This window comes from Lampris incognitus, chromosome 2 (assembly GCF_029633865.1).
Source record: "Lampris incognitus isolate fLamInc1 chromosome 2, fLamInc1.hap2, whole genome shotgun sequence".
Lineage (NCBI taxonomy): Eukaryota > Metazoa > Chordata > Actinopteri > Lampriformes > Lampridae > Lampris > Lampris incognitus.
The window spans coordinates 19,133,542-19,153,429 of NC_079212.1; the positions used below are offsets into that span (position 1 = coordinate 19,133,542).

At 41.7% G+C, this 19,888-nt stretch overlaps 2 protein-coding genes across 2 annotated transcripts; both read left to right on the forward strand.

Moving 5' to 3' along the window:
• Nucleotides 1–204: 204 nt before the first annotated feature.
• On the forward strand, nt 205–7,680 carry LOC130129077 (suppressor of cytokine signaling 2-like). Its single transcript, XM_056298876.1, has 2 exons — nt 205–337; nt 7,190–7,680. Exons 1-2 carry the CDS (start codon nt 205–207, stop codon nt 7,678–7,680), a joined length of 624 nt encoding a protein of 207 aa, XP_056154851.1.
• Nucleotides 7,681–10,107: 2,427 nt separating this feature from the next.
• On the forward strand, nt 10,108–14,381 carry smim29 (small integral membrane protein 29). The gene is made up of 4 exons (XM_056274879.1): nt 10,108–10,413; nt 10,666–10,691; nt 10,792–10,897; nt 12,522–14,381. Exons 1-4 carry the CDS (start codon nt 10,306–10,308, stop codon nt 12,588–12,590), a joined length of 309 nt encoding a protein of 102 aa, XP_056130854.1. The 5' UTR covers nt 10,108–10,305; the 3' UTR covers nt 12,591–14,381.
• Nucleotides 14,382–19,888: the final 5,507 nt, after the last annotated feature.

Here is a 19,888-nt window from a genome sequence, read left to right on the forward strand (position 1 = left end):
TCTAGTGTAGCTACAGCTCACATGGGGATCTGAAAGCCAGGATTACAAGCCTAGATAAAGATAAGTAGATGAAACGTTAAGGCCGCGTTTTCCTTCTCATTTATTTTTAGGGATCGGGGCTCATATGGTAGGGCAGACAGCCTAACTTGACTGCATCGACCACTGTTGGACCGTGGATAAGTTGCATTTGGACAGTTAGGGTAAATGATTTGGCCAGCCGATCCTTCCAATACACTTTCCAACTCAGAAGGGCTCAAGAACCAAGAGTTGCTTGGAACTGAATGGAGACAGGATGCCCGAGGTCTCCAACAAGCCATGTCCCACCTTCACCAGTCTGGTTAGTGGCATACAGATCTCTCTCTCTCTCTCTCTCTCTCTCTCTCTCTCTCTCTCTCTCTCTCTCTCTCTCTCTCTCTCTCTCTCTCTCTCTCTCTCTCTCTCTCTCTCTCTCTCTCTCTCTCTCTCTCTCTCTCTCTCTCTCTCTCTCTCATATATATATATAGTAAATTCTTTATGAGACGGTACAAGCCTGATTTATGCCATAACTGATGATTGCTTATGGCATGAAACGGGCTTATACTGTCTCATAAAGAATTTACTTGACTCTCACTGGATTATTTTGCTCCTTATTTGTTGAGCACTTTCCCTGTGTTTCTTTTAACAAAATTATATATATAGAACTGTTATATATCATCATGATATATAACTTTGTTATGTTTTATATATATATATATATATATATCATCATGTATACTTCTGTCATAAGGGTTAATGCTGACTTATCAATCAGATTTTATTTGTATAGCACTTTTCATACAAACAAAGGTAACACAAAGTGCTTCACACAATAAAATAATAAAACGATAAAATCTCCCCCCCTCACAAAAAATAAATAAAAGTACAGGCAAATTTTGTAAAAGTACAGACAAGTTTAAAACTGAGTTAGTAAAATAAAATAAACAAAAGTGCCATAAACACTGATAAATTAAAAGTAACAACAGAGCAGAATATATAAAAATAGCAAAATATATAAAACACTCACACACACTATGAATTTAGCTGTAGGCTGTTTTAAAAAGTAAGGTTTTTAACCTGCCTTTAAATGTTTCCAGTGTGGGGGCCTCTCTCAGACCCTCAGGGAGGGCATTCCATCTACTTGGGGCGTAAATAGAAAATGCAGCTTCCCCTGCTCCAGACCTAGCATGAGGGATGGTTAAAAGACCACTGCCATTGGACCTGAGAGTTCCTTTCTGGTTTGTAAGGAATTAACATGTCTTTTATATAGTGTGGTGCAAGCCCATTCAGCGCTTTGTATACAATTAAAAGAATTTTAAAATCAATTCTAGTTTTGACGGGGAGCCAACGCAGAGATCTAAGAACAGGTGTAATGTGCTCATACTTTTTAGTTCTGGTGAGAACACGTGCTGCCGCATTTTGAATTAATGTAGTTGGCACACAACTGATTTTGGGAGGCTGATGAATAGCCCATTGCAGTACATTACAGTCATTTAGCCAATGCTTTTATCCAAAGCGACTTACAATAAGTGCATTTAACATAGGAAATCAGGAGAACTACTAGTCATCAGAGGTCATAAGTACATCTAAACAAGCCTCTAAGAGCAAAACCAGTGCTAAAATAAAAGCGCAAGAAAGAGATTTATTTTTTATTTTTTTATGAGTGAAAAAATAAGTGCTAAGAACAAGTAACAGGGGAGTAGTTCTTGAAGAGGTGAGTTTTCAACCTGCGCCGAAAGATGGGCAGCAACTCTGCTGTCCTGACATCAGTGGGGAGTTCATTCCACCAATGTGGGGCCAGGACAGAAAAGAGCCGTGAACGGGTCGATCGGCAGCAAGGACCTCTGAGTGACGGGGCAACCAGGCGTCCCAAGTCAGCAGAGCGAAGTGGTCGGGCGGGGGTGTAGGGCTTGGCCATGGCCTGGAGATAGGAAGGAGCTGTTCCTTTCACTGCCCTGTAGGCTAGCACCAGAGTCTTAAACTGGATGCGAGCAGCTACTGGGAGCCAGTGTAGGGACATGAGAAGGGGAGTTGTGTTGTAAGAGCTTAGGGCGGTTGAACACCAGACGAGCTGCAGCTTTCTGAACAAACTCCAGAGGTCTGATGGCCGATGCTGGGGCACCAGCAAGGAGGGAGTTGCCGTAGTCCAGCCGGGAGATGACCAGAGCCTGGATGAGCACCTGTGCCGTCTCGTCGGTGAGGAATGGGCAAATCCTCCTGATGTTATAGAGGAGAAATCTGCAGGAGCAAGCAACCGATGCAACATTTTCCGCAAACGACAGTTGGTCATCCAGGATCACACCCAGATTCCTCACAGTCTGAGTTGGCGTCACCATGGTGTTGTCAATGGTGATGTCCAGGTCTTGGTGCGGGCGACCTTTCCCCGGGAGGAACATCAGCTCTGTCTTGTCCAGATTGAGCTTCCGGTGGTGTGTCGCCATCCACTCCGAGATGTCAGTCAAGCATGCAGCAATGCGTGTCTCTACTTGTGTGTCAGAGGGAGGAAAGGACAAGATCAGCTGGGTATCATCGGCATAACAATGGTAAGAGAAGCCATGTGAGGGAATAATAGAACCCAGGGATGTCATGTACAGGGAAAAAAGGAGAGGACCCAGAACTGAACCCTGTGGAATGCCTGTAGTCAGTCTGTGGGGCTCTGACACAGATCCCCTCCATGTCACCTGGTAGGAGTGACCCGTCAGGTAGGTTGCAAACATTGAGAGTGCAGAGCCTGTGACACCCAGCCCCTCGAGGGTAGAGAGGAGGATTTGGTGGTTCACTGTGTCGAACACAGCTGACAGGCCCAGGAGTATCGGGACAGAGGAGAGAGAGTTTGCTCTCACAGAGTGCAGCGATTCTGTCACTGCAGGGAGGGCCGTTTCTGTCGAGTGGCCCACCCTGAACCCAGACTGGTTGGGGTCCAGGAGGTTGTTCTGGTGGAGGTTCAAAGAAAGTTGGTTAAAGACAGCACGTTCGAAAGTTTTGGATAGAAAGGGTAGAAGGGAAACTGGTCCGTAGTTTTTGACATCAGAGGGGTTAAGTGATGGTTTCTTGAGAAGGGGGGTGACTCTAGCAGTCTTGAAGGCAGATGGAAAGCATCCTGCCTGGAGGGAGGTGTTGATGAGGTGGGTTAGATAGGGAAAGAGTTCAGGTGCTATAGACTGAAGAAGAGGGGAGGAGACCGGGTCGAGGGAGCACGTGGTGGGGTGACTGGATGTGATGAGGTTGAGGACCTCGTCGGGGGAGAGGGGAGCGAGGTGGGATAGGGTGGGATCTGGAGAGGTGAGGGAGGGTGCAGAGGGTGGGATAGTGCAAGCAGCACTAACTGGGTGGTGAGAAAAGGAGGATCTGATGTCGTTTACCTTCTTGTCAAAGAAGTTAGCGAAATCATCAGGGAGAAGGGAGGAAGTAGGAGGAGGAGGTTGAAGAAGTGTAGAGAAGGTTTGAAAGAGTTTCTTAGGATTAGAGGCAGAGGATAGGATTTTAGAGCAATAGAAGGCAGCCTTAGCAGCATAAATGGAGGAGGAGAAAGTGGAAAGAAGAGATTGGAAGTTGAGAAGGTCCTCTGGGAGTTTACCTTTTCTCCATTTACGCTCTGCCACCCTCAGGCTCCGTCTGTCAGTACGTACTGAGTAGGTCAGCCAAGGGGCAGGTGGAGTTGGGCGTGCAGGCCTGGAGGTGAGGGGACAGAGATTGTCCAGAGAAGAGGAGAGGGTAGAGAGAAGAAGATCAGTAGCAGTGTCAGGGGGTAGGAGAGAGAAAGATTCAGGTGCAGGGAGGATAGAGGTAACAGAGGAAGAAAGCTCAGTGGCGGAGAGAGAGCAGAGGTGTCTACGGGTGGAAACCATGTGGGTAGGGGAAGGAGCTGAGGGGAAGAGAGGGAGAAAGAGTAAGACATGAAATAGTGGTCAGAGAGCTGAAGGGGAGTAACAGAGAGATTGGAAATAGGACAGTGTCTAGTAAAGATAAGGTCCAGCTGGTTGCCGGCCTTGTGGGTAGGAGGAGGGGGTGAGAGGTGAAGGTCAAAAGAGGAGAGGAAAGAGAGAAGAGGATCTAGCTTGTTAGTGTGGATGTTGAAGTCACCGAGAAGGATAAGTACAGAGTCCTCAACAACGAAGTGCGAGACAAGTGTGTCAAGCTCCTCCAGAAACTCACCAAGGGGGCCTGGTGGGTGGTACACAACCACGATGGTGAGTTTGACGGGATAAGAGACCTTAACAGCATGAAATTCAAAAGAGGGTGGAGAAAACTGTGGAATGGAAACAAGAGAGTCTTTCCATTTCAGGGAGATTAGCAGGCCAGTACCACCACCCCGCCTCCCAGCTCTGGGAGTGTGAGAAAAAGAGTACACATCAGACAGAGCTGCGGGTGTGGTAGTGTTTTCTGGCATGATCCAGGTCTCAGTTAGAGCAAGAAAGTTGAGGGAGAGCAAGGATGCATATTCTGAGATAAACTCAGCTTTCGGCACTGCAGACTGGCAATTCCAGAGCCCTCCCGTCACCACTTGCTCAACATGAGTGGAGAGAGTGGGATAGATGAGATTGGTAGGGTCACAGCACCTAGGAGTGACCCAACGTCTATACCAGCCCTGGGAAGAGGAAAGGACAGGAATGCGAAGGGAACACATAGTCTATACTAGGTACACAAAATACAGATGACTGACTGGATCTGAAAAGAGCAGTCCGTGCTTGACGAAGTCTTGGCTTGAAAAAGTTGCGTTTGCCTTTGTTCACTCTAGCCTTTGTTCGACCTATGCTTGTTTGCCTGACGCTTCCAAGTAGCAGCATTAAAGAAGACTGATTGCTAATTGTCTGCCATGAGTGCAGGCCACACCCTGGCCACTTAACACCCAATTGGCCAAAGAGGTACACTAAAAATAGGCTTATTGCCCAGAAACTGGACACTTATGTAAAACTCTATCAAACCTTACACAATACTATAAAAACTGCAAATAGCAAGTTACCAAGGATATATTTATAAGCTAAAAGAATAACTAAGTCAAAACAGCTGGGCAACAAGAAATATTTAAGGGCACACTAGGTGACAGACAGCCACAGCTAGAATAAGATCCCACTAGGAACCAGCGGCAGATGTATAGAGAAAATGACTAATACTCAAGCAGCTGGAATAAGACTAGTTGCAACTTGTTAAACAAGAAAGATGATACTTACTCTATTCTGGACGAACCAGCAATTCAGAATCACTCCAGAAGTCAAAATGCACACTGGATTGAAACTGAATCAGGCTAGACTTATAAATCCCTGTGATGTTCTGGCCACACCCTAGCCACTTAACACCCAATTGGCCAAAGAGGTACACTGAAAATAGGCCTATTGCCCAGAAACTGGTCACTTATGTAAAACTCTATCAAACCTCACACAATACTATTAAAACTGCAAACAGCAAGTTACCAAGGAATATATTTATAAGCTAAAAGGATAACTAAGTCAAAACAGCCAGGCAACAAAAAATATTTAAGGACACACTAGGTGAAAAACAGCTACAGCTAGAATAAGTAAATAAGACAAGTAAGTTAATAGAATAAGACAGCTACAGCTAGAATAAGATCCCACTAGGAACCAGCAGCAGATGTATAGACAAAAGGACTAATACTCAAGCAGCTGGAATAAGACTAGTAGCAACTTGTTAAGCAAGAAAGATGATACTCTGTTCTAGATGAACCAGCAATTCAGAATCACTCCAGAAGTTAAGATGCACACAGTAGTCTAGTCTACTTGTTATAAATGCATGGATTAATTTCTCACAATCTGATATTAATAGAAAGCCCTTAGATTTGAAATGTTTTAAAGATGGTAGAAGGCTGATCTTGTGAGATGATTGATGTGGTTCTTAGAATTTAGACCACTGTCTATGATTACACCAAGATTTCTAGCTTCACCTTTGCACTCTAGAGAACGAGAGCTGAGATGAGCTGCAATTCTCTGTCTCTGAGTCTTTGCACCAAAAATAAGTATTTCTGTTTTGTCTTTGTTCAGTTGTAAAAAGTTATCTTACATCCATAGATTAATATCATCAATGCACTGAATTAGGGAACGTATGGGATCTAGGTCATCAGGAGATGGGGATATCTGCATAATTATGATAATTCATTATGATCTGACTTATAATCTGACTCATCATAAGGAAATACTAAAGACTTATGATCTGACTCATCATAAGGAAATACTGCACCATCTTGGTTTTGACTGTGTTTGGTGGGTTTACGGCACATAAAAGCATATAAAAAGTCAGCAAATAAAGAACAATGGAAATTCGTATTTGTTACGAAAATCAGAATTACCAAAGATGACAAGCAAGCTCCCTCATATTCCACATGACTCATATCAAGTATAGCTGTGCAATCGATAGATCAGAATCAGAATCATGTTTATTGGCCATGTAGTTTTGCACCTACATGAAATTTGATTCCGGTTTCATGACTCTCTCAGTGTACTTAACATAGAATAACAAAACTACAACACAACAATCTTCAGATATATACATAAGGATTTACTATATAAAGGCGAGATAAGAGGCGATAAAGTGCAATGGTGCAGAGAATACATTAGAGATGCTGAAATAGATGTTATCAGGTTACTTATATAATAGATACAATCATATGCATGCAACCATAGATACAAACATATATACGTGCAATCATAGATACAGCCATATATACATGCAATCATAGATATGATCATATATACATGCAATCATAGATACAACCATATATATATGCAATCATAGATACAACCATATACGTATATATATATGCAATCGTAGATATGATCATATATACATGCAATCGTAGATATGATCATATATACATGCAATCATATATACAGGCAATCATAGATCTGATCATATATGAGACACAGTAGTCACACAAGTGCATCCAGGTCCATACGTTTATAATAAACCAAAGCTATGGCCAGAAATTATTGTATGATTTCTCCTGCAATGAACACAGCTAGTATAGATTAAAGCAGCTTTAACTTTGCAGTTGTGCAAGAAACTTTATATTTACCAAAAATGAACACGTGACATTATTTGATCAGTTTCACGGCATAATTAAAAATCAAGTATTTGATAATTTAATGCTCACGTGTTCTCCAATCTGCCCCCAGTGCAGCTGTGTATGTTAATGGGGCTTCTGTGTACTGTGTCTCTACAGGTTGGTACTGGGGCCCAGTGACGGCTGCTGAGGCCAGCCAGGTGTTGAGTAACACCCCGGAGGGTACCTTTCTCTTGAGGGATAGTTATTACAAGGACTATGTCCTTACTCTGTCTATGAAGACTAATCTCGGCCCCATACATCTCAGAATAGAGTACTGTAATGGCCAGTTTGGTTTTGACACCGTGATGAAGACACATCTACAAGAGTTTGGGGGGGCGGTGGACCTTGTTCAGCATTATGCACTGAATTATAGGCATTCATCCAAATGTAAGCAAGAGCCCATCACAGGAAGGGATTCACCAGGCAGCAGCACAGCAGTTTCGGAGCACTGCCTGCAAATGAAGCTTACCCGTCCTCTCTACAAAGTCTCCCCCAGTCTGCAGCACCTGTGCCGAATGACAATCAACCGGCATTTTTGCAATCACTACAACTTGCCCTTGCCTGAGAGGCTAAAAGACTTCTTGATGGAGTATCCATTTGTGCTGTGAGAGAAGAGAAGTGCTTCATAGAAATGTTTCTCTCTCTCTTTTTTTTTTGCACTGCACAGAGGTTTGCAGTTTGTTTGTTTTTACATAAACCTTCAAGGTATGCATGCACACACTCTGTAATTGCATATAACTGTGTACAATAACATATGTTTATGTAATTTTATCTCTGTATTTCTAGTAAACCTTCATCCACACTCTATAACTGAACATCAGCAAGTGATAGTGAGGAAGGAAATGTGTAACATCAGTGCCCTGCAGCTTTTTGCCAGAGTACACATGCATAGTTTATTACAAGAGAGATGCCAAATGTGTGGAAACAACTAGAAATGGCAAACAGAGACAAACTTGTGTCTGGTGATTTTTACTTGTTTGCCAGTGGGTCCATTTGTTCTTTTTTCCCAGTATTATCTTGTTAGGGGAGAAAAAAAAAGAAAGACTAAATGCCACATTTTAAAATGTCAAATTAACCATGCGAGTACAAGCATGAAATGTGTCTTGTCTTTTTAAGGGAGGTAATTTTGCACTGATTTGCAGAAAGATTTTTTTCTCCACTGTTTATATTTTGTTATGATGAAAATTTGAAATTCACAACGCTGACACGATTTAGGTTGCATAACTGACGTGAATATTGTAGCGTAGCTCTTTTGATTTCAAGTTTTAGAGGTGTTTGCATGCAACATTTTGCACACACGAGTCTGTATTATTACAGGCTGGTCTGCATTATAGAGATCATCTGTAGGATGAATGTTGAGGCACATGTGTGTGCTTTGCCTCTCGAGTGAGTCATGTTTCCAGGAACTGTGTATTCCTTGAGGCTGCTCTCCATCCACCACCGCCTTTCACTTGCTGAAGTCACTGCTGAGGCCAACATGAGAAAAAGAGACACGTTGAATCTTGTGTGTTGCCTGCCACCAGTACCAACAAAAGACCCCTCCCCTGCCTTCACATCAGTAGGTTAGTAGACACGGGGCTACATGCTCCCCCACTACCACCCCCTACCCCCCACACCCCAAATAATCGTGCTGTGATGGAAATGTTAACCCAGCTGGATCGAACTGGTTGGGCCTAATCAGTTTTCACGATTTAATACAAGTTTCTCCAAGGTGCCAAATATGCAACTATGACTTTAAATTACACCCCTTGAGTTTCTAGTTTTGAATAAAAAAGATTTAAAAAAAAAGACACGAAAGCTTGTGAAGCTTATTGTTTGATCTTTCTCTCTCCCTCTCTTTGCACTATGGTCCACAACTGGAAGAAGCCGATGAAAATGCATACAAAAATGTACAAAATGTTTTTCTACGTTGTCCATAGCGCTGTAATTTATGGTGTTTGGCGACACCTAGTGGAAAAGTAAAGATACTGCACACACTAATTAAACAGCAGATTATAGTAGTAGATTATAGTGGCGTTTGACAGTTTTGTCTTTGTTGCAGCCAATTAGATGAGATGATTCATTTCATAAAATATTTGTGATTCTTATAACAATAAAATAAAAATGGTCAATAACGACTTCCGATTTACAAATGTACAGCACGACGAGAGCAAAGTCCGGGGCTTGTTTAATAGTAAAACAAATAACGCTGGACTTGTAAAGCATTAAAACCTTGTGCATAGCTCCCGGTTTGTCGACACTCGTGTTTGTCTTTTTTTTCTTGTTCATTTTTTTCCTCCGTTAATGTGATTAATCTGTTTGTATCGGCGCTTAGTGAACGGACGTGTTATTGTGAACGTTTCTGTGAAGGAAGAGGCAGAGGAGCTGCGCTTGTTTGGTCATGTGACAGGCCAGCGTTGGGAGCGCAGCAGGAGTAACGGTAGGTTGGTGTTTCTACGTAAACCGAATAGATTCATCGAACAGCGAATTTATTTTAACCTTTAATGACACTACCGCTCTTAATCTGAATTTAATCTGAAACGCAAACGTGTCACTTGTCGTTAGCCTACCCTAGTGTAGCCAACATTTACAAACGTCAGTCATCTCTACTTTAGGTCGACGACGCAACGAGACCGTTCGCGTTTTATGTCAGTTCAGTGATGTCAGCGGATGTTTGCGAACATCACGCAAGGAATCGCTGTCCTGTTGCAGCCATTCCGTGCAGCTAGCCAGGGGGCCGGTCGGCCAGCTAGCTAGCTAGCTAGCTAACGTTAATGTCAAAGGAGCCGCATATGAAATGACTGGTCATGCATCTGGTCAAGCTCCAACATTAGCAGTGAATTGGCTTTATTGAACTAGCAAATCTGGAATGGTATGGCCGTATGGATGCTTAGAATGGACAAAACTCAACTTGCTAAACAACTAACCAGGTGCTTTTCAAACTATAGCATTTGCACCCCCCCCCTTTCCTCTATTAAATGTCCGATGTGTATGCCCTCTTTGGAATGGGCAGAGCAAACGATGAAACGCTTTTCATGTTGTCCCCCACAGACAGATTTTACACTGATTAGGGAGGGTGGAGATACCATGTGGAAGTCACATGAACGACAAGGATGAGGCATAAACAAGGAGGAAACTTCAGGAGTTGAACTGCTGCACGGTTTCTGCCTCAGAGAGCGGGGTCTGCTGCTTGTAAAGTCCCACTGGCTTGGCACAAGCTTCCCCGTTTGCCACCCCCTCCGTGAACATATGCAATGAACAGCACTACTCAATCCCCTGCCATCACTGATGGAGATGTGGCAGTCGGCTATGTGCTGGTGCCGTTCTTCCTGATCACCATTTTTGGTATAGCGGCAGCTGTGGTGAGTGGCTAGCGAGGTCGGGCAGCAGAGGACCCTATTTAGAATGAATGATAAGCATTTATGACAGAGATGTGGCTCTTTCAAGCGGTCATATGCTAGGCATTTGTGCTGAAATAAGACCATGAACTCATGATGCATATTAAAGTGTTCTCTACCGCAACAGGAATGCTAAGTTTGCAGTGCTCATTAAAAACAGCATAGCACTACTATAGCCTTTATGTGTTCTAATACTGTATTATGTGTCTCTTTAAGGTTATGTATATACGTAGGAAGCGAAGGTAAATATATTTCCTTTTATCTAATCCTAACCTAATGTCAGTGTAGGAGTACTCCTCTGTTTATTGAATTGGTTTTTCTTTTACTCATCTTTTACTTCAGAATTGACAGGCTCCGCCACCAGTTGTTACCGGTTTACACATATGATCCATCAGAGGAGCTCAACGAAGCTGAACAAGAACTATTATGGAGAGAGGAGGACACAAAGGTATGAGCTTTCCGCACTCATCCCAAACCTTTGAGTTGATGGCCATTATTCATTAGACATTTTGACTTCTGAGACAGCCCAGCATCCATCTAACTACACGTGTGGAACAAGCAGTCCATCCCAAATCAGTTTTAATTAGCCCGCATGGCGGTTATTTGAAGCTATTCTCAGGTTTCATCCATAGCCCAATTTAACTGTAATTTTACAATATGGCAGCATTACAAAAAGAAGGGGATCATCAATAAACATATAGGCTCATTGAAATGAGCTGATGTGAAACATGGTCTTGCAAAATTGCTGTCATACCAGAAGCTTGAAATCAAATGTCAACTGAGTTGGTACTATGACAGATATGAATGCAAATTATTGCGTGCATTTTTATGAAAGACCTTGTTAATGGCTAAAATTTCTCATTTAATTGATGCAAGCAACATAAACTGTTTAAATTCTGCTAAACACATCCATGTGTTTGTAACATAATGGAAATTTAGAAATATTTATTTTCCTTCTTTGATGTGTCTGACTATGATGAGGTTCTTCTGTTGTTTTTTGCCCCTGGGTGGCACCAATCACACAAACAGATGTGGTCTTACCAAAGTCAAGCTCATCTGATTCCTCAAATCAACCAACATGCTGAATGCAATTTTGCAACAAAAAAAACATCAAATTAAGGGTAGGAGGGTCACTGCTAATAGCAGAAACTTTAGCATTGTCTGGTTCTGTTGTCTTTCAGGTGTCAAATGATTTCTTATTTTCAAATAAAAGAGATTTCTTTGAAAACTTTTTTTGCCTCTCAACCAATGATCTATACTTAGTTATAGAATAGCCCAGAGTAATCAGTGGACAAGTTTGAATTAAAGACACGAGACTGTCAAGCCTCATGTCTTTTTTTAGTCTTTTTCTTAATTATCTTTTTTTGATTGCTTGATTTCAAAATTTTCCAGATTTTTCTTGTAAGTAAGCATACACTTTTTGAGGAACAGTTGGTCTTTTTGGTAAATATACAGTCTGCTTTAAGCTCAAGATGATGTACCATCTTTTTAGGGACGCTAGGTGGAGATATTTGCTATAGATAATTTTTGTCACTTGACTGTTGGATGTGGAATGGACGTCTCAGCCGCTCCAAGATTTCCACAGCTTTAATGGGCTTTTTTTATTTTATCTTTTTTACATATTTTAACCAAAGTCACAAGCTTTGTAAATGTTGCCATCCATACTGGAACCAGGATTGCATTTAGTATCAGAATCATGTTTTTTGGCCATGTAGGTTTGCACATACATGGAATTTGACTCCGGTTTTGTAGCTCTCTGTGCACTTAACATAGAATAACAACACTACAACACAACAATCTCCAGATATATACACAAGGACTGACTTATACAGGCGAAATAAGAGGTAATAAAATGCAATGGTGCAGAGAATATATCAGAGATGCTGAAATGGATGTTAGCAGGTTACTTACATACATGCCCGAGGTAGATGGACACGACAGAGCATACCAGTATACGTACAATATACAGTATATACAAAAAAGTTGGATTTATTGACAGTGTTGTGTTCATTTGAATGACAGCCCGCCTGGTAATGCCTTTGTGGTTTTGCTTTTTGAATGTGTGTTCCCAGATTGTGCAAGGTTGGGCCAGAGCTTACCAACAGCGGCACACCCTACTGACTAAAGACGTCCATGCATGAATGTGATTAAAAATGGAGAATATCTGCAGTGTTCCTTATGGATGGAGATAACCCTCAGTGTGAAATAGTTGGAAGGTAACAATTAGTCACAGTCATCATCTCTTTCCCGTTTTTGTACAAGGTAAAGTTTATTGTGAAATTTTGATTATAAAAAAAAAATCTTGTGTGCTTGAGGGCCACATCATTTGGGAGTTATTTATTTTATATTATTTATTTAGCTTTTTGGTTTTTCAACTTGTGTGTCATTACTGAAGGTTAGAATGGTGACATCCATCCAAAGAGAAAGATTAAGTAAGTCTGTAGGGGCCTTGTTCTTAAGGATTTTCAGAGTGAGGTGTGGGCCAGGGTTGAGTTTTGCCATATTGTCACCTGAACGCCACCTGTGAAAGTCAACACTGTTATTGCAGATGTTTTGTAAATACAATCCGTGCATGACCTTAGTTGATTGGTAAAGAACAGATGCACAAGATGAGTTGATTAGCTATGAAGTATAAGCTAATTAGGTTTCTGAGATTAAATATCTTTCGAACTTCAACGTCCAATGCATTGTGCTGTGTTACCACGAAACAAGAGTACCAGATTTTCCAAACACGTTTTTGAAATTAAAACCTTATTACCTTGAGCCACAACTAAAAAATGGGCTAAAATCAGGGTGGATTTCGGTACGTAAAAAACTTTTAACTTCAGGGAGTTTATTTTCAGCCAAAGGATATAAAAGCCCTCTTGGGTCTAATGCTGTTAAATGAATATAACTAGCTGCTTCACAACCTTGGTCTCTGTGTGGTTCAGCCAAACTGTATGACTATATTCTATGGCATGACAAGCCAGATCTGGAAGTCATCTGCACCAACTTCCTCTCATCCTAACCATTGAGTTGTGACTAGTGCCCTAAAAATGTCCTGTCTGAGAGGCATGGCACCAGGAGGAAGTTACCTCCAGCCGAAGAATTTTAGATAAATGCCATAGCTCTGACTGTATGAAGTACTCAGGAAATCTCAATCTTTTTTTTTTCCTTGTAAAATCTTCAGACGCCACTTTGCCTTGCGTTTGTGAATGTAGTCCTTATTTACAGTTGCAGATATGTTAAACTGTACTTGAAGGACAACAACTCCCAATATAATCGATTTAATTAATGAATGTGGTTTTTTTCTTGTGATCTTAGATAGTTGAATCCATATTTTTGTGCAGAATTTTAATATTTGTCTTCAAAAGGCAGAGAGCAGAGCTGTGACTGAGATGTGTGATGCCATGGAGGTAAAAGTGTGGACCTGCACTATGAATAGCAAAGTTTATTTTGTGGACTCAAATGTTTTGAGTTTCTATACCCAAATGAGATTGTTCTGAAGTATCACTGTCAGTTCTGTATGTTCACTGGAAAGCGTACCCCTGTCCCCGGAAAGTCAACCCGGGTGCTCTCCCTTTCATCTTCACAATCCTTCCTGTTCATTTTCTGGAGCACATTCATACTTGACGATGCCAGTTGTATATTTTACGTGAAAACGAATGGAATAGACCACTAATCATGTGGACTATACCCATTGTGTTAGATCACCCACTGGACTTTGAGTTGCACTGTTAAATCAATACACGGCAATACTTTTCATGGGTTACTGTGGGGTGGGTGGGTGAGGGGGCATACATTTTTAAGAACTACTGTAATTGCAAACTTAAATTGTAATTTTGACTACTCATTTATCAGTTTGTATACCAATGCTAAGACTGTTGTAATATTTGTTGCTTTGGACATGAACTGAGGGGCTGTTGGCCCAGACATGTGTTACATGCTTAATAAAGAGGAAAGCTATAAGTGGTTTCAGAAAGCCTTCACCTCCACCTCCACTCCACTCATATAGTCTCATGGATTTACATTCTCAGTGAACAGTTGCCCCTATTCTCAGTCACTAAATTTAGACGAGGAAAAGGTCAAAAGGAAAAACCTTCTCATGAATAAACAAACAGAAAACCGCCCATACCCACGGCGCACCTGATGCGCGTCCTACTAAGCGTCTATGAGTGAGTGACCACAATCTCTGACGCGTAGTCCCCGGCAGCAGTTGCGCGACGCCGTGGTGAAAATGGGTAGGTGCAGGTCCTGCAGTAGGTGCCAAATGGGCAAAGTAGGTTGTGATAACAGGATCAAAAATAAAACACTAAAAACACACACACACACACACACAGTGATAGTGAAACAACGCCAAAAAAATACATTTTAAATCCATCGGTGTTTAATTACGATTGCATAATGAATACAACTGACTTGAACTCTTACAATACTGAAACGCCAGATCCGTCCTGCTACACACACTTAATAAAGATGTGTAGTTTCCTAAAACAATGTGTAGGTAGCAAAATAACACATTTTATGTCAATTTCTGCAAATAAATGATAAGGGTAGATTCACCAGGGGCTGCTGCTCCTTTAAGGCGGACATTCAGAGTGCTGACGTAGGCACTGCTTAGAGTTTCCGGGGTGGAGCCATGTTTGCAGCAGCCTAGCCGTTAGCTGGTTGCGACTAGCGGTTGAGCTGTGGTCGGTGTCGTTTTGTGTGGCGAGTAAACGGAATTGACTCGACTCGATCTCTCCGTCTCCTCATTCCTGCACTCCCACAACACACCCAAATGTGTACATTATCACATTGCGTATCCGCCGTCGGTTGGTTTATCCCCGCGCCTCACGCAGAACTACCGACGACGCCAGTGACTGAGGTCGTGAGCTGCAGAGCTTGTTTGACTAGCAAGCTCGCCTCTGGGTTAGATGGCTGTAGGGGCCGCTTTAAGACAGGCGAAACGTTAGCTAGCCCATGAAACGGAGGCGTTACCTCGCTTATCGTTTTCATTCAGACTTAATAAGTGGGGGGTGAGACAAAGGTTAGTCTTAAATTAGTTAATATTTTTTGCTAAAAAAGTAACCACCCTTTCACGCATAGTGGTCACTACAGTGGACAGCTATTCAAAAGCCGTTTTCTTGTATATGCACGGGTTTTAGTAGCACATCAGCCACCGCAGTGCGTCATCCCATACACCGCCACTCACTCGCCAGCCGTTTTAAGGGTGGTAAGAGCAATATAATTTCTCAAACCCAAGATGGCCGACGGCGTCGGAACCGGGAGACGGAGGAGACAAATCCCCCTCAATGTGGGGGGAGGAGAAAAAGTCCCCCCCTCCCTCCCCAATAAACAAGAACATCCATTACTAGATATATGCATAAATATATATAATATTGTCCAGCCCCTCTCCAGGTGTTTGATTAGAGCCGCTGCTCCTTCGCATCGAAAGGAGCCAGTTGAGATGGTTCGGGCATCTGATTAGGATGCCTCCTGGGCGCCTTCCTTTGGAGGTTTACCGGGCACGGCCAACTGGGAGGAGACCCCGGGGTAGATCCAGAACTCGCTGGAGGGACTACATGTCCAATTTGGCCTGGGAACGCCTTGGGATCCCCCAGGAGGAGCTGGAGGGCGTTGCTGGGGAGAGGGACGCCTGGAGTGTCCTACTTAGCCTGCTGCCACCGCGACCCGACCCCGGAAAAGCGGCTGAAGATGAGATGGGATGAGATATTGGATCTATACTCCGTGTGTGTGCCAGAATTCATGTCATTCCCGTCCCACAATATGTAAAAGTATTAGTAATTAACAACAGCAAACAATCCCCCCCCCTTCTCCCCATGTGTTTGGTACTGGCGGCGACCCGCTGAGACGTGACTGCGGTGAAGTGGCAGTGGCCCTCACACTTTGATGAGTCCTCCTCTACTCGTCATCACTGACAGGTTTGTAAATTCCCTCACACACAAAGTTTACCTACCCGTTTTTTAAAAGATAAACATGTCGTTATGATGAAACCTGAGGTTGAAACATGTATTTAATTAAGTACATGTATTTGTGCTAACCCCTGTCAATGCTAGTCAGTGAGCGGGAAGGCTAACTTTAGCTAGCAGAGACGTTGATAGTCACACGCAAATACATTCTAAAGGTTATGACGTTAATGCGGAACGGGTTACCTTAACCTTATTGTGAATACAATGTTTTATATAGCATTTACATTCATTTCAGAATACTGTGTTTTGGTAGTTTGGTAGCTTCATAATGTGTTACTAAGCTGTTGGGTAAAGTTGCTAGCTAGTTAAGCTTAATATGAGAAATGACACCGTTGCATACAGTACAGCAACCCGACCTTACAAGGCTGTACAACAGCAGTATGCATTATAGGCAGGTTAAATGCATATTTTGTTGCACTTAGTTGCATATTGCTTTATTGCACTGTTCTATACTCTTTATTATCAATACAATCTTCCTGGGGAGGCCTTACCATATGGACATGAAACATGTTTTTCTTTGCTGAAAACTGTTATAAAATGGCGGTTTAAAACTTTTTTAAAAACATTTTCCGGACCCCCTCCCCACAGGGTTAGTCCCTCCCCAATATAAAACTCTCTTCTACGCCCTTGGTAGGAGAGCCTTACAGGTAAATAAAATTTGGTAACATCAAGTAACAATTTAGGAGTAAAAAAATGTAAAAAATATTGTTGAAATTTCAAAGTATTGATTTTATTTTTGGAGGAAATTACAATTAATCATCTGTCCACTAAATTGGACATCATGCATCACTGGCTATATTTCAATTACAATTCATACCATTACTGCGACTTTGTTGTTCTTGAAAATACTTCATCTGCAGTAACCTTTTGGCTGTAAATCAATTGATTTATGTTATTATAATGTAACCTGTAGTTTTTGTAACAAAAACTATATCTTGTGCAGATTAGTTCCATTATGTGAATATCAGATAGTGTCTTTATATTTTGTAGAGTTCAAGTTCAGTGGGACAACCATTTTAATTATTAGAGTAAAAAATATTTCTGACTATGTAGACTAGCTTTAGTGTGTAGCGCAATGAATTTATCAGGCCGGGATGCCTTTAGTTCCTTGTATTTCCATCGAAAGCCGATACTTTTAGTTTGTCACACAAAGTAAGCACCTCTGCATCACCATGCACTATGTCCAGTTGTCCTTCAGGCTATTTATTATTTTGAGGTTATATGTAACATTACTTAGACTAGCCACCGACAGAGAAAATCAGGCAGGCGAGAATGGAACAGGTGAGCATTATGTGGTGCCCCCAGTACCCACTGGGTAATGCAGTTTATGTAGGGTCATCATGAATCGCCCAGAGAACCTGATATGGAGAGGGCAGAAAAAGAGTACCGGCAGCTTGTGAGAAGTGCCAGTGCACAAGAAAAAGTCACGGTACACCAAAGAGTAAAATGTTGAAATGCCGGTAATGCGTACCAGTGAGTACTAGCCCACTTCGAGCACTGGTCGTTAAATAGAGCATGCTCTATCTTTTTTTTTTCCAGAACAGCCAGGGATGGGCAGCATAATCCAGAAAGGGCTGGTGTGGGTGCAGGTCTTTGTTCCAACCAAGCAGTTACACACCTGATTCTATTAGTCAACCAATAAATTAAATGCAGAGGGAGAATTTCCCCACGGGGATCAATAAAGTAGTAAAAAAAAGTAAAAATGAGTGTTTCCAAAGGACTGTGTAACTGGTCAGAACATGACTATTGGTTGACTGATAGAATCGGGTGTGTAACTGCTTGGTTGGACCAAAGACCTGCACCCACACAGGCCCTTTCTGGATCATGTTGCCCATGCCTGGAGGCCATCCAGATCTTCCCTCATTTGATATAATACTTGCAGATTTTTTTTTATATTAGCCTTTATGTCAACGGAAAAAAAAGATTGCATGTCCATCCATCCATTATCTGAACCGCTTATAATTCTTATTTACATGTATCTCACCATAAAATGCTGGCAGTAGATATTTTTTCATAATTTTGTAGGGGAGATTGTCTGGAATCTGTTAATATCAGAACCATGATGGGAAACTCTGACTGACCTGAAGTGACCTGTGTTTGCGCATGTGCACATTTGCACGAACCTACTTGTGCAGAGGTGCACTGTGCACGTCTTTTGACCACAACTTTCAAATCATTGCAATGAAAAGTAAATACATAAATAATAAAAATAAATAATTTTGTGTTTGTTTTTCATAGAAAGGATGTAATGTCAGCCCTATGTTAGAGACAATGTAAAAAATTGGATTAAAACTGGATTACTTGACAACACTTTGTCGCACTAGCATCATCGGAAAGGGTAAACTCCTCTGTATATTTTGATATGTGGTACGTTGTGAAGTGACAGGGACTTCGTGACTTACTCAACCGACCAGAAATGTGAAATGAGTGGTTAGTAAAGATATTATTTTGCAGAAGTTTGATCTGTCTTTATAACGAGATTACTTCGGTACGTACAAATATGTGACTAGCATCATTGCAAAACTCCAGTTCCGCTCGTTCTTGTTGTTCCATATCTGTGCAATGACGAGTTCATGAGTAATTCAAACAAGAGTAACGGGTGTGGAGATGGAAGCAGAGCTGCATGCAGATCGTAGTAACTATGGTCAAATTTGATGTAAATTCAAAACAAATTTTCTGGCCCACGCTTTATTACATAGACAAGCAACGAGCAACGTTGGAGAGCTCAAGTCATGGCATTTCATTTGATATGTGCCCCACCTTGCTGCGATGAATACGTCGCGAGAAATTCAACTGAGTAGAAGAGATGTGAATTTGGACGCAAATTGCGTTTGTTAAGGGTTAAAATTACAGTGGGTTTTTTTGGGGGGGGGGGGCACTGTAAAATGTCGCTTAGGGCCCCAAAATGTTCAGAAACGGCCCTGGTGTGTCATGACACATTCTTCCTCCTCGTTTAAAATTTCTGTGACCTGTGCCACTGTAGACCTTTAGTTTAGTTTAGTTTAAGTTTTATTCAGTCACCCACAATTAACAAATGTTTACCATACAAACAATGTACTCAAAAGTGACTGAAAAGGCACAGGCAGAAGCATAATGCTTATATTTAAGCCTTTCCTTTAGGACAAATTAAGCTACCCATCAACAGTTTTTACAAGACCAAATAAAGTTACAGAGTCTGTAAAAAAAATAAATAACGAAACAAAATCATAAAAAGAACACAAAAAACCTTTACAAAAATCATGGACACTTATAGCCCTAGAAAATTGCTTTACAAACCGTCCGTTTGAAAATCTGAAATGTACTACACCTTCTTAAATTAATATTAGCACCATTCCATATTGAAACACCTAAAACAGATAAACATCTCCTTTTAATCTCCTTTTTAGCCTTTGGTACCGTAAATTTGCAGACATCTCTGAAAACACACTTTGTCTCTTGAAATGAGAAAAACCTTTGTATGGTGACTGGGAGTAGATTTGATTTAGCTC